Below are 13,524 nucleotides of genomic sequence, written 5' to 3'. Positions count from 1 at the left end.
CCCCCCCCCCCTTTCGGAGGTCGGCCTGGATTTTGAAAAGCAAAACAACAACACCCGAACAGCGACCGCAAGCCCTGGAGTGCCGCCGCTCCCCGCCGCCTTCCGACTTCTCTCCGAATCCACAGAGCCGAGAAGGACTTTAAAACCGACGCGCAGCAAAGGTTTTCTATTTTCAGTTCTCTTGTGTATTTTATTTTATTTTATTTTATGGTCCGACTCGGAAAGCCGTGTCCTGTTCGGAAGTAAAGGATTCGAGCGAAGATGGAAAGAGAACTCAACTCAACCCCTGGTTAAAAAGCGACAAGGCAAACGCCAGGTAGTTAAAGTCACGATCCGGTCAAAGTGTAGCACTCAAAAAACCCCAACCAAAACAGAACACCCGCGCAAATCTAAACGCAGTTACTGGGATGGAAACCGGGAGATTTCAAGGGGCGGACTTACTCCCTAGTCAAGAGTTTAGCGGGGCAGGCTGAGCCCCCTTGAGTCCATGGGGAGGAATCTGGAGCCTGATCTGAAAGGTCTTTACTCCCAAGCAAGTCCTCGCCCCGCCAACCGCGCCAAACGTGCTATGTAGGACAGCCCCCGAAGGGATCGACTTCGGCCGGGTGGTAGCCTCCCTTCTCCCCCTCCCAAATCCCAATTTGGTTCCCTTTCGGGTCCAATCCTCTTCTTGGAGATTAGGCTTTCCCAAAGCATCATTTTAAAAACGATTCTTTGCGCAAATTTCTGCAAGCCATCTCTTGTAGCAGATGTTAGTACCAGCTTGCAGAGGAGCTAGGCTTGTTTAACAAGTCTATTGCGTTGGTATGATTTTTAAAACTATTCCCGATTTCAGCTAGTCACCCACATTATTGTTTTAGTTAACCTCACACCAGCCCGTCTGATATTTAAAAGTGAATACAAAATATCGCCCTTGTCTTGTTTTCTTATTTGTTAGGGTTCGGATTCTCTCTCAAATAATTGTTCGATAGGACATCTTTAAATCCACAGGAAAAAGGGGGGCCTCGAGTCAAGCTGTTTGTGCGTCTAATGTAAGCACAATTTAAAATTAAAAACAAAAAACAAAAACGAAGCGGCAAAGGGATAAAATTGGACGGGGTTGTCTTTTAACCGGAAAGTCCGCGTCAGTGGTTGGTTCTTTTTTCTCCTTTTAATCTCTTTGTCCAAAATTATCAACTTCAATATCGGCCACTTCCCTCCCCAAGCCGGTTGAAATCAAAATCAAAATAGACCACAACCTGGGAAGTGATTAGGAAAGGGAAAGGAAACCACAACAATCGCTTACGTCCCTCACCGGGTCTGATGGCCACCCGAGGCCGCGGTGGTGGCGGCGGGGAAGGGGTAAGAAGAGAGCAGACATTTCCCCAATATAATAAAATAATAATAATCATCAATAAATAAAATATAGACTAAGATCCCGCGGTTGTGCTGTGCAGCTGGCCCCGACCGCCGTCTCATCCCCCTGGAAGAGGCGCGCGCGAGCCCGGGGGCACCCCCCGCCGGGCCAAGGCTTGTCCCTCGAAGGCTTTCCAAAGGCAAGAGATCCCTCCCGAGGCTCCACTCCGCCGTGCCCTCTTCTCTCCTCCCATTTTCGGGGAAAAGTGAGCGCCGGCGGGAGGAGACTTGGGAAGGAAGCGGGGTCCTGTGCCCACGGCGCCGGCAGTCGAGAGAGAAGGAGAGCGCGCCGGAGGGAGTTCGGCGTTGGAAAAGTTCCCTTCCTTAGGCCGAGAAGACGGGGCGGCGGGGAGTCCTTCTTTCCGCTCTAAAGCCTGCTGCTGGTGGGCAGCTGAGCCCGGATCGGGCCTCCCCACGATCTCCTCCTCGGCAACAAAGGCCCAGGGAGGAAAAGAGGCTCGCTACACACAGACGGGCGCGTCCTTTCCGTTTGGGGCTGAAATCGGACCCCCCTCACCGCCCCGTTCCGAGCCTGCAGCCCCGTCCTCTCCCTCATCTACAAGAGATTCCGGGGCACAAGCTGGCGGTCGGGGTAGCCTCCTCCTGCCCCCGCCCCCCCTGGCCTTCCAGTGCGCTTTCCGGCGCGGGCACTTTGCACGCGCTCAGAGTCGCTCTCTCCCCTTTGGCTCCCGGAGAAGCCGGCTGCCCAGCCACTCCCCCCGGGTGGCCCCGCCGCCTTACCTGAAGAAGTCGTTCTTGCAGTAGAGCTTGCCCTCGCGGGAGAAGCACTTCTCGGTCAGGTTGCACTTGCACTCGCAGCACTGCACGCACTTGACGTGCCAGGCCCGGTCCAGCACGTTGAGCAGGAAGCGGTCCAAGATGGGGCGCTTGCAGCCGGCGCAGTGCACCATCGTCTTGGCCGGGGCGGGCCGGCGGGGCGCCGAGGGAGGCCGAGGGAGGCGGCGGCGGCCGTCTTTCCAGGTAGCCAAGCCCAGGCGAAGAAGCAATGCCCAAAGGAAGAGGAGGAGGAGGAGAGGGGAGGGGATCGAAGGTGGCGGAGCGGAGGGGAGTAGCGACCCCGCCTCGGCGGCTTCACCCAGGCTGGCGCGGCAGCTGGGGGGCCGGAGGCCAAGAGCCCCCTCCCAGCAGCCCCCGCGGTCCAGGCGGCGGCTGTCCAAGGAGCCCGAGCAGCCCCCCCCCCGGGGCTGAGGTAGACAAGACAGGCGAGAGGTCAAAGTGCAAGGGAGAGCGCGCCCCCCAGCCCAGCCCAGCCCCCTCCCGGAGAGGCGGCCAGGCGCGTCTCAGGCGGGGCACCGGAGGAGACGGCGGGAGGGGCCGACCCTGCCCCCAGCTAGAGCAACGGGCAGCAGCTCTTCGCGCTCGGCATCAGCGCGGGGGTGCGCGGGTGGGTCCTCTTCCTCGAGTCGCAGGCAGGCCTCCGCGATCCGAGCTGCTCCTGCCCGCCTCCCCTTGGCGGGGCGGGCGAACTCCTCTCCTGGGGCGGCAGAAGAGGCGGGCGCCCCGCGCGGGAGGGGCAAGTCCGGCGTCAGCCCCCCGGCGCCTGGCCCATCGGGGCTGAGGCCCGGCTCCCTTCAGGCTCCCCGCGCGGCCAGTGTCATGCGGGGGTGCGCGTGTGGGAGGGAGAAGAGCCCCCTCCTCGCCCCGGGAAGAAGTTGCTCTGCGCCTTCCCCGCTGGCGGGCCGGTCACAGGCGCGCAGAACCTGCTCCCCTCGCTGCGCCCATGATGCTGCTGCCGCTGTCGCTGCTGCCACCACCGAGGGCTCCGCGGCTCGGCCCGCCGGCACCACCACCGCCGCCTCCGCCTGCGTGGTCCGGGGCTGGTGCGGCTGCAGCTGGGGGCGGCCTCTTCTCCATAGAGCGCATCTTCGCGGCGCGCCGCGCTCCCCAGCCTTATGAACTGACCCCTGACGTCACCGCCGCCGCCGGCCAATCCGCGCCCGCTCCCCCCACGCGCGCCCAGCCGCCTCCGCGCAGCCGGGACGGGGCCGGGAGAGAGAGGCCAGAGAGAGGCGCGCCCGCGAAGCCGGAAGCCGCAGCCGCCGCCCGGGCCCCCTGCCTGCCGCCCGCCGGCCGATCCGGCCTCTGGGGCGCGGGGGTCGGGGGAAAGAGGGGCGCAGCCGGGAGCCCCGTCCCGAAAGTGTCGCCGGGCCAACCTCGCAAGGGCGGCGTGCACCTGGACAGGTAACCGGGGAGCGGCAAATCGTCGCGCTGTGCGGAGCTGGCTGCGCTCTTGAAAGCGAGGGGGCCGGCTGGAGCGGGTGGGGACGCCGGATCTTTCGTTCGTTTAAGAAAAGTTAGCTTCTTTCAGAGATCCGGGGAAGGTCTTCCCGGCAGAAATCGAGCTGGGAGCCCCTCGAGGCATCCCAGGATGGGACACCTCCCGACAGTGCATCCCTGAAGGGAGCCGGGAAGCGGGTGGTCAGAGAAGGGTCTGTGACGGGTTTGGGGCCAATCGCGGCCGCCTACTTAGGAAAGCGACCTTTGGGTGGTTTGCATGCGCAATGGAAACAAAGCATCCTTGAGGGAGGGCGAGAGGGGGGCGGGTCAGGGAGCGGCGCCCTGAGGTCGTCTCTCGACCCTGCATCCCGGGGCGTAGACTGGAGAGGAAGCCCCCGCAAGTGGCCCATGGAAGAAGGGACTAGCGGAGTGCGTGGGAAACAACCGCGGGTGGTTGGGACTGCGAGAGGAAGGTCCTGTCGAGGACCAGGGGGAGGAGAGGAGGGGCTCTTGGGACAAGGGCCTTTCCCAGGTGTGGTGGGCTGATGCGGGACGGGCTGGCGGCTTAAGCTGCGTGCTCAAGGTTCCTAGATCTGCGGCCCACCCCCCAGCCCCGCCCCAGATTCCTGTTTCTTACATGGCGTCCCAACATCTGGTTTTCTGATTTTGTATTTCTCTCTCTCTCTCTCTCTACCTATTTTTGGAGAGTCGCAAAAGCAAACGCCGCCGGATCCCTCTCTCTCACGCGCGCCTTCGCGGACCTGTGGGCAATAGTGGGGTGCAAACAAAGCCCCCCTCCACGGGAATGCGCAGGTCTGCTTTGAATGCACCGAGCTCTGTCCCCCCCCCCCACTTCTTGCTCGAGTCTTTGCTCCGTTTGGAGCCCTATAAAACGGGAGTGGTGTGAACCACGCCGGGCGTGGTGGTGGTGGGGAGTCGTTGAAGAAAGCGGGTGGTGGTGGTTCCAAATTGGCTTGCTCAGACAGCACGTGGATGGGGGCTGGGGAGGGGACCAGGCACCCCAGGCCCATCTGCCCCTCCAAGAGCAGGAATGGTTTGCCGTTAGGGAACGAATTCGGAGTCGTGGATTTCCAATGGAACTTTTTGAAAAATGGCTCGCCAAAAGTCCGGCTGAGCTCAAACTTCCGAGGAAGGAAACCTCGTCGGCGGGGTGAAAAGCGACCTCGAGAGACCTCCCTCGCTCAAAGCCCTTCTGGGCTAAAAACAAAACCAACAACAGAGGCCCCCAAGGAGGGAGTGAACATCTTGTAGACGGGATCCTCAGACTTCACGATTCGGATTGATTTGCCGAGAGAAACCAGGAATGAATTTAGCTTTAAATGTTTTCGGATTTCCATTAGGAAAAGTTCCCAAAGCGGTTTATATAGATGTAAATAAATAAATTCCATTCGCTAGAAAGGGGTCATTTTATTTATCATCATCATCATCATTATTATTATTATTATTATTATTATTATTATTATTATTATTATTGGAGTCTCAAGCCATCTCCGTTTATCAGGCCTGTTTTTTAAAAGGAAAAATAACAAACTCGGTCTCCTTTTCAATTACAATTTGATTTCCAGACTGAAACCTAGTCTGGAAGGGTCAGCAAGCCAGGTTTCTCCAAATTTGTCCCCCTTCTTTGTTTTGTACGAGGGAATGAAATAAAACAAACTGAACCGTTCTGTTCCCTAAGAAGGTGGCATCCTCAAGAACACTTACTCGGGAAGGAAGTTCCATGGAAATAAACGGCTCCTACTTCCATGTAAGATTTCTTGGAATAAGGTTGTCAGTTTTCTAAACGGGTTATTGGTCGGAAAAAAACCAACAAATATATCACACTAAAGGAACGGAATTCAGGCGAAATCCGTTTTTTATGAGCATCTTCCCGCAGAGATGACGTCGGGAATGGGTGTTTGCCGAGGTCCGAGTCCATTCAGGAGGTTTAGACGGATATTATACAGCAAACCGGAGTGCACCAGTTCGTGAGCGCACCGCATTTGGCCACGTATTTTCGAAATCTCTGGTTCTTCCACTCTGCTCAAGCAAAGCCTGTCAAGCTGATAAATCTCGGGTCCTCCCTTCCTCCCCTCTCACCACGGATGAGTCAGGGGAGGGGGTGCTTTGGACCTCCTGCAACCCCTTCAGCCGGATTTACAAATCCGTTAATCTGGAGTGGAACCGGTTTATACGGCCCCATTCTAAAGGCGTGACGAGCGGGGAGAGGTCCCCTGGCTTTCCCTGGGGCAGCGCCGGCCTCCGGACTGCTGCCTGCCACACCCCGGTTAACAGTAACAGGCCTGACGGGCAAGTAGCGGAGCCGAAAGAGCTGGATCTGGAAGAGGTGGAGCGGCGGCGGCGGCCCCGATCCTCCTCCGGCCCGTTCTCGATCCGACGGATTAAGGGAGGTCGCGGCCGGGCAGAGCCGCCGCCCGGGGCCTGTCTCGTACAGCGCGGCATCCCACGGGACACGAAGTACTCCGAGCCCCCGAGAAGAACAGGCGAAGCTCCTCTTCCCCGGCCAGCGCCCCCCGTTGCTTGCCTCGCGGGCCAAGGCGGCTGCTGCAACCCTGCTGGGCCCCCAACAGCAGCCCGATCCCGGCCTGGACGGCCAAGGAGGACCCCCGCGCCCGCGCGCCTCCTCCCGGGCGCAGCATGCTTGCTCGCTCGGGCAAGGAGGAGCGGCGGCGACGGCGGGGCCGGGAGGTCCCCTCCTTCCGCGTAAGCAGCGCTCCCCGTCTGAGGGCTCCTCAGCTGCTGGCGCAGGGAGAAGAGAGCGCTCTGCGGCGGGGAAGCCCCGCCGACTCCGCTTCCCAGCCCAAGACGCATCCAGGCCGGGGCTTCTGGCTCCTCCACTGCACGCCCGTGGGGCTGGGGGGACGGAGCGGGGGGACTTCTGCGGGGCCCTGCACGGAACCCACCTCCTGACCCCCCCGCCCCGCCGCCGCCCGGTCTGGACTCCAACCCCGGGCAGACAGACTGCCCCAAACGGGGACTCCGCTCGGTGGCGGTAATTGGAGGGCCGGCGGAGAGAAGAGGAGAGCCCCCCGCCCCGGGCCTTCAGTGTGCCTCTCCCCGGCGGCCACTCGGGCCCACCAGCCCCTCCCACCCTGGGACCCCCTCCTCCCAGCCCGCCGGCCTCCCAGCCCAGCCCTCCCACCCTGGGACCCGTCCTGCCTGCCCGCCCACCCCTCGCCCCGCCACCCCTGCCCGATGCCGAGGGGCCCATTCGCTCGCCTTGGACTCCAGGCTCCCAAGTGACAAGTGCGGACTCGGGGGCCGGGATACACACACACACACGGGCGGCGGGACATCCTGCGCCTGCCCAGGCCTGGAGTCGGGTGGGGAGAGAAGAGGGGAACGATCCTAACCCATCACGGAGGCGCCGGCGGGGCCTTTCTCTGGCCCACTTTGTGCAGCTCCTTCTTCGCCGCTGCGCCCCCCAAATCTCCCACCCATCGCCAGGGAGGGCTGCACAGGTGGGGCTTGGCTCCTGAGTCCCCACGGGCAGGGTCAGAAATGTCCCCCCCTGGGCTCAAAGCCTGGTGCTCTGCAGGGGTCCTGAAGAGTATCCAGAGACCAGCATCATCACTCTCCAGCCCCGTCCCACGGACTGCCAAAGTGCGGGGGCGGGGGCGTTGTGTGGGGGGGTGCCTTTGGGCCGCTTTTCTTCTCGGCCCCCAGCAGGGGGCGTCTGGCAGGAAACCCAAATCAGAGACCACGAAAACCAGCCCACAAGATGCTGCGCGGTGATCAAGCGCAGAGAGAGAGAGAGAGAGGATACTGGATTGCGCTAGACTGCCAGCCCTTTGCGGGCAAGGGACCATCTCATTCTGTCTGCCTGTCTGCTATGAATCTTTATATATGGCTACTCAACCGAAGTTCCCAAAACGGTTTACATAGAAAAATAAACAGTCCAGGAATAAGATGGCCCCCTGTCCCCAAAGGGCTCTAAAAAGAAACATAAGCCACTGGAGGGTTGTTGTGCTGGGGATGGAGAGGGCCAGTTGCTCTCCCCCTGCTCAATATAAGAGAAGCGCCACTTTTAAAGGTGCCTCTTTGCTCAGGGAGCAGGGGTCTCTCTCTCTCTCTCCCTCTCTCTCTCTCTCTCTCACACACACACACACACACACACACTTACTTATATACCACCACACCATATAAAATCTCTGGGCACTTTACAATTAAAACCCAACTACAATTAAATAACAAGTTAAAATAACCATCAACAAAGCCTTAAAACATTAGAAACGAAAAGCCTGGTTATAATAGGTTCATCAAGAGTTGCATAAACACAGCCAGCCAGAGATGGAGCGGTTCCGATTTCATTTGGGAGGGTGTGCCAGGGCCCTGGGGCCACCCTAGACAAGGCCTGGTTATGGGTCACCACCAAAAGGAGCCTCTCTTAAATTCCCTGGGCAAGGCGCCCAAGCCATTCAGGGCTGTATAGGTCATGTTTTGGATATACGTATTTGACACCATATTTGTTCTCAATATACTTTTATAGTTTTTTCACTGAAGAGTGGTCTCTAAATCATAATAAAATTGAAATGGGCTTAAAGATGCCCAATGCCTGACGCACAACTGGGTTGCTTGTTGCCAACTAACCAGCAAAGTTGGGGCAAGAAGGGGTTGGCAGTGGGAAGGAAGTTCCAGAGCCTGGGTGAAGTCACCAAGAAGGCCCTGCCCTGAATGCACTCTGAGGGGCCACTGGGGAGAGGGGTCAACAGGGGCCTCCTCTCCCCGAGCTACCTACACCCTTGATGTGGAGCATCTGAACGCTTCCAGGACAGTGCCCTAAGGTGGCTGGCAGAGCAGCAGGAGCGAGAACAATAGGCCTCTGTCCCCAAGGACCTTCCAATTTAAAACAGAGAGCGTGGATCTTAGCAGAGGAGAAAGCAGGGTAGGCATTCAAGGGCGGCAAAGGGTGGGCGTGAGCAGCAAAAGCAAACACACACAGAAACACACACAGGGGGCAACCCAAAATAGTCAGCGGGAGGGAATTGAGGGTTAGACAGTAGCTTTGTAGGTAGTCTGGATAACTCTGGAGGAGGGATTTAAATACTATGGATATTTATGTACTTCTTTTCAGCAAGAAAATTCTCAAAGCTGTTTACACAGGAACCCACACAAGAAGGATTTCAACCCATTTACTTGCAAAACCCTTTGATTGAGAATGATCTCCAAGGAAGCCCCATTTAAAGCGATGAGGTGCCCCCCCTTCAAAATAAATGGGGTTTAGCAGTGAGGTCTATGGCCTTAGGATGGGGCTAATTCCCAGGGTCCCCACCCCAGCCAGGAGAGCTGCCTTCACATCACTCCTGGGACATGTACTGAGGTGGGATTTGAATCAAAAGTTTACAGTTCCCCAAGTACCCTGTTTCCAAAAGAGGCCCAACATCCATTTGGCAAATTTGTCCGTGAGCCCCGTTTAGCAAGCACGACAGCAATAACAAATATATTTATAGACCGCTTTTCAACAAAAGTTTCCAAAGTTTACATAGAGAAATAAAAATAAATAAATAAGATGGCTCCCTATCCCCAAAGGACTCACAATCTAAAAAAACCCCAACCAAACCTAAGATAAGACACCAGCAGCAACAGCCCCTGGAGGGATGCTGTGCTGGGGATGGATAGGGCCACTTGCTCTCCCCCTGCTCAATGAAGAGGATCACCACATTAAAAAAAGGCGCCTCTTGGCTCAGCCGGCAGGGGCGAAGATGCTTCCGGCTCAAGGCTGGCACTCGACACGTGGTTCCCCATCTTTGCCCTTGTGTCCAAGTGGCCTTCTCTGCCCATGCGAAACAAACAGGCTTGCTTGTAAGGCTGGCCTGTCCAAACCTGCCTCAGTTTCACTTGGGGATGAAAGCTGCTTGTTTCCAAAGGGAGGGGGTGGGGGCTCTCTCTGCACCCTGCCTCTTGTGCGGCTGCTCTCTCTCCTGGGCATTGAGGCAAACCAATCTGGCCTGCAGGTGCAATCCCGGAGAGGAGGGAGAGGCAACCATCCCTGGAGAAAGCCACTTGTGTCCCCCCCCCACACACCTCCTTTTACACACAAACACACACACAGAGCCCTTAATGGTTTTAGGAACCTGTTCCAGGCAGTGGTCTGGAAAAGGCTGCATTTCCCTCCTCAAAGTGCTAAAGCCAACTGCCTTGTGATCAGAGGGGTTTTGAAAGGACCCAGTGATTGATTGTCTGGGTTTCCTGGCACTGCTGCCGTGGGCTTGGGCAAATCATTGGGGAAGGGGAAGGGGGCTGCTCCTGGCATTTCCACAGGCCGGGCCCTGTAGTGGGTCATTAACGTGAGGAGAGCTTCATCAAGGCAACGGGGTGGGGGGTGGGCTGGGGGAGCCAGGCAAAGAGGATGGGGCACTTCTGCCGAAGGCGATCGGTGTAGGTGTGGTCTGTGCTGAATTATTGTGATTTGAGCACTTACATTATTCCTCTAAAGCATTGTATGAGGAGCAGATCTGGATGGTCCTTGATGTAATGCCTTGTTCTCAAATAGGCAGGATGCACAATGCGAAAGGGAACAAGGACAGGGAGGGAAGACGCAAAGGAGCGGATTTAGGTGACAGCTCTTAGGGAATGGTTATATAAGGAGCAGGTGGCCTGCCCCTACCCGCCCCCCCCGGCCCCCGAGCCGGTTCCGGAAGGGGAAAAGCCAAGGAACCGTTGGGGGTAGCCAGGTTAAGTGTGTGTGTGTTTTTACCTGAAAATACAAACAGCATGCAGAACAAGAAAACGGAGAGAGCAGAACTGTGTGTGTTGAGGGGGGGGGAGAGAAATGCATACAGTTCATTTTGTATGCAAATATTTGTATTATCTGTACCAAATAGATGTGATTTTACCTACACCTATGTATGCCGTGCCATATATATTCCCTGGAGGCAGCGAAAAAAATGGAGAGAGCAAATATGTTTGTGTGTCTGTCACTGGGTGAAATGTGGTGTGTGTGTGTGTGTGTGTGTGTGTGTGTGTGTGTGTGTGTGTGTGAAGGAGAGCGAGGCAGCACGAAGCCCTAGTTACCTGATATAGAAGTGTTGATGGGGTCTGTGCTGGATGCCCATGCAATTTTACCTGCTAATTCATAAGCCAAAAGCTTTCTAGTAATCCCTGAAAGCAAGCCTGTGCCTGAGAGAGAAATCTGTGCAATTCACTTCAGAGAAACAATGATTTCTCTGCGTGTTCCAAAATGTGCAGATTTCTCTGCAATCATATGCAGTTTACCTGTATTTAAAAGTATGTGTGTTTGCAGTTCTAGGGAATAAACATAGGTGAATGTTGCTGGACAGCAATGTGTCCACCATGCCACGTTTTGGAACAAGGGGTGTATGTGCAGACCGATATATGCAGACAGATACAGCTAACAATTTATTATTACTGTGGTTATTATGAAAAACGTGTCCCTTGCCTTGCCACCTCAGTTTCAAGGAGTCCAAGATTATTTTACAGATATTTTGATGTTTGGGCATACATCAAAATAATCTTTAAAACATTTTTAAAAGCAAGCAAGCCGCAAGCATAACAAGAGGGGAATGAGGCAGAAAGTCAGAATCAGCAGCTAGCAGGACGTCAGCCTGCTGGACCACGGAAGCCTTCCGTTTGTTCTGGAATCTCACCAAGCAAGGGGCTTTGTGGATTTCCTGAGTTCCAAAGCTTAGGCAGGACTATGGAGAAGGCCACATTATTTCAGACAAAGTTTAGCTTTATTTAACTGAATCATCTTAAATCAATATATTCATTCTCTAGACATGTAGACATTAATCCAGACTGCAGTTGGCGGACCCTGGATGGCACAGCATTGCCCATCAGGCTCTAAGCTTGCCACCTGAAGAGATCCCAAATAAGGGACACATTGAGGTTGTTCACATGACTGGGTGGGATGGGCGGGGGGGGCGGGGCGGAGAAGGCTGCTTAAACTCACCTTCCCCCCAGATGAGCAATTTCGTCTTCCTGGGAGCATGGAGCACACATGCTCATGAGCACACATGCTCACACACAGAAGAGCAGCACTGCTTGCTGCAGTGCATCCTGGCCTCCGGAAATCCCACAATGCCGCACAATGCATTGGAGGGTTCCCCTGAGAAATTGGCTCTCTAGGCTCCCACCTCTGTACACGGCCAGGCTGGAAGCAGCCCGTGCCTGCACATGAGCAGGTAGCTGGTGTTAAGGGAGCACCCGTTCCCTCAACCGTGGCTAAAAAGCCAGGCTAGGCAGAACTAGCCCTACTGGGATCAGGCCCGATCCTGGCGATTCTCACACACAGCCTTACCCAAGCTGTGCATCCCTAGTTTCCAAACACTCTTTGAAGGTAGTCCCACAGACAGGGCATTGTGGTAATATGTCTCTGTGGACATATAGAGTGAATGAGAGCTTCTGCAACAGTACATTTGTTTGGTATTGAAAATGCCCCAGGCACTCCTGTGTGTTTGTTATGTACTGGACCGTTGATAAAATGTGGTGCTGCTCTGAAGAGAACAGTGGCTGATGTGAGAAAGCCAGGAAGCACCAATGCAGTGAGAGCGAGCGAGCAGGCTAATAGCACTTCCCAACTTACTGGCACAGGGGAGGGCAAACTTTTGATAACCCCTTCCCTTCCTCCGGTAGCCCTTGGGGACATACTCCTGGGTGGTGCTCAGGGGGAAAGGGGAGGCTGTCAAAAATTGCCCCCTCCTCAGTGCAGTCAGTTGGAAGGCGGGAAAGCGACCTTCCGTGTTTACATCTGATGGATGCCTCTGAGTGGGAAGAAGGATCTGCATGCGAACTCTTGCCCCAGCTATTCTTTCCCCTGCCTTTTCTCCAATATATGCTGCAGTGCCTTTATATTTCCCCATTCTAACCGCAAGGGCTCTGAATATCTCAGTGTCCCTCTTCTCTCCTTTGGATGATCACCATGATCAGTCACCATGATCACCATCTCTCCAATGGATGATCACCATGATCAGTCACAAGAGCACTTTGGGGACAGCACCACCCTTCCCTGCACACTTACACGTGTAGCAAGGGTAGATAGAGTGATGATCTTGATGCTAATTCACAATTACATTTGAAGGGCTAGGAAGAAGAAAGGAAGGACGGACAGACTCATGTCAGGCGCATTCTCATCCTAACCTCCACTCAGAATGCCCCTTGCAATTCCCTTGTGTAAAAAAAAAAAAAAACAAAAAAACCACCTCAGAAAACACGAAGGGGGCAAACTGCAGGCGCCGAAGAGTCATGTGCGCTGCCGGCAGGACACACTTCCCTCACACCGGTAATCTGTCATGACCTGTTTTAAGTGGCACAGAGCCAATGGACCCGACTGGCTGAGGCTAAAGGTTCTATCCTGTGGTTCTGCGGTGTCTGTATTTCCTTCCGCAAGGCGGGAAAGCGACCCACCAACCACTCGAACCAGTTGACCTGTTCTTAACCTCGCCTTGTAGCCTTTCAAAACCAACCGCTGGTTTAAGCGGTGGGCGGATGACACACGAAAAAAACCCTCTGCCTTCTCACTTCCTGGGAACTGGAGAACTCAAGAAAATCGGCCAGGGCAGGACACCGGACCACGGGGGTGTGGGAAGAGCGAGAGAGACAGAACGGTGTGGCGCGGAGAGGCAAGTGAAAGGGACTTGGTGTGCACCTCGGTTTCGGAGCAGGCAAAGGCTTTGCGCTCCTCCTGAGACGCGCAGTGAAGTGACTGACAAGATGGTTTCCTGGCAGGCACAGGAGAAAGCGGGGGCGCCCGTTCAGCCTCCCGGGCGCTTCGCCTGACGCTGGCTTTTGGGGTGTCTCCATTCCAGGCCAAAGGAAATTACACTGCTTGCTGCGGCTGGGAGGCGGCTTTTCTCCACTGCCGTCATGTTTTGTAGATTTGAGAGGGGGACGTGTGCAGCAGCCAGAGGG

The 13,524-nt window shown here is 55.9% G+C and overlaps 1 protein-coding gene across 5 annotated transcripts in view; it reads right to left on the bottom strand.

Annotated features, from left to right (window-relative positions):
* LHX1 (LIM homeobox 1) overlaps positions 1-13,524 on the bottom strand; it is a 50,717-nt gene that overhangs the window by 23,833 nt on the left and 13,360 nt on the right. The window contains exon 1 of one of the 5 annotated variants that reach the window (XM_053275456.1): positions 2,137-3,262. The exons of the other annotated variants lie outside the window; for them this stretch is intronic. Coding sequence (XP_053131431.1) covers positions 2,137-2,306 — 170 coding nt within the window. The 5' untranslated portion in view covers positions 2,307-3,262. Of the gene's footprint in view, positions 1-2,136; positions 3,263-13,524 lie in introns of those variants that run through there. 5 annotated transcript variants of the gene reach the window in all.

Source organism: Hemicordylus capensis, chromosome 12 (genome assembly GCF_027244095.1).
Source record: "Hemicordylus capensis ecotype Gifberg chromosome 12, rHemCap1.1.pri, whole genome shotgun sequence".
NCBI classification, from domain to species: domain Eukaryota; kingdom Metazoa; phylum Chordata; class Lepidosauria; order Squamata; family Cordylidae; genus Hemicordylus; species Hemicordylus capensis.
The sequence above is the reverse complement of the archived record's forward strand: the minus strand, read 5'-3'. Positions and strand labels throughout refer to the sequence as shown.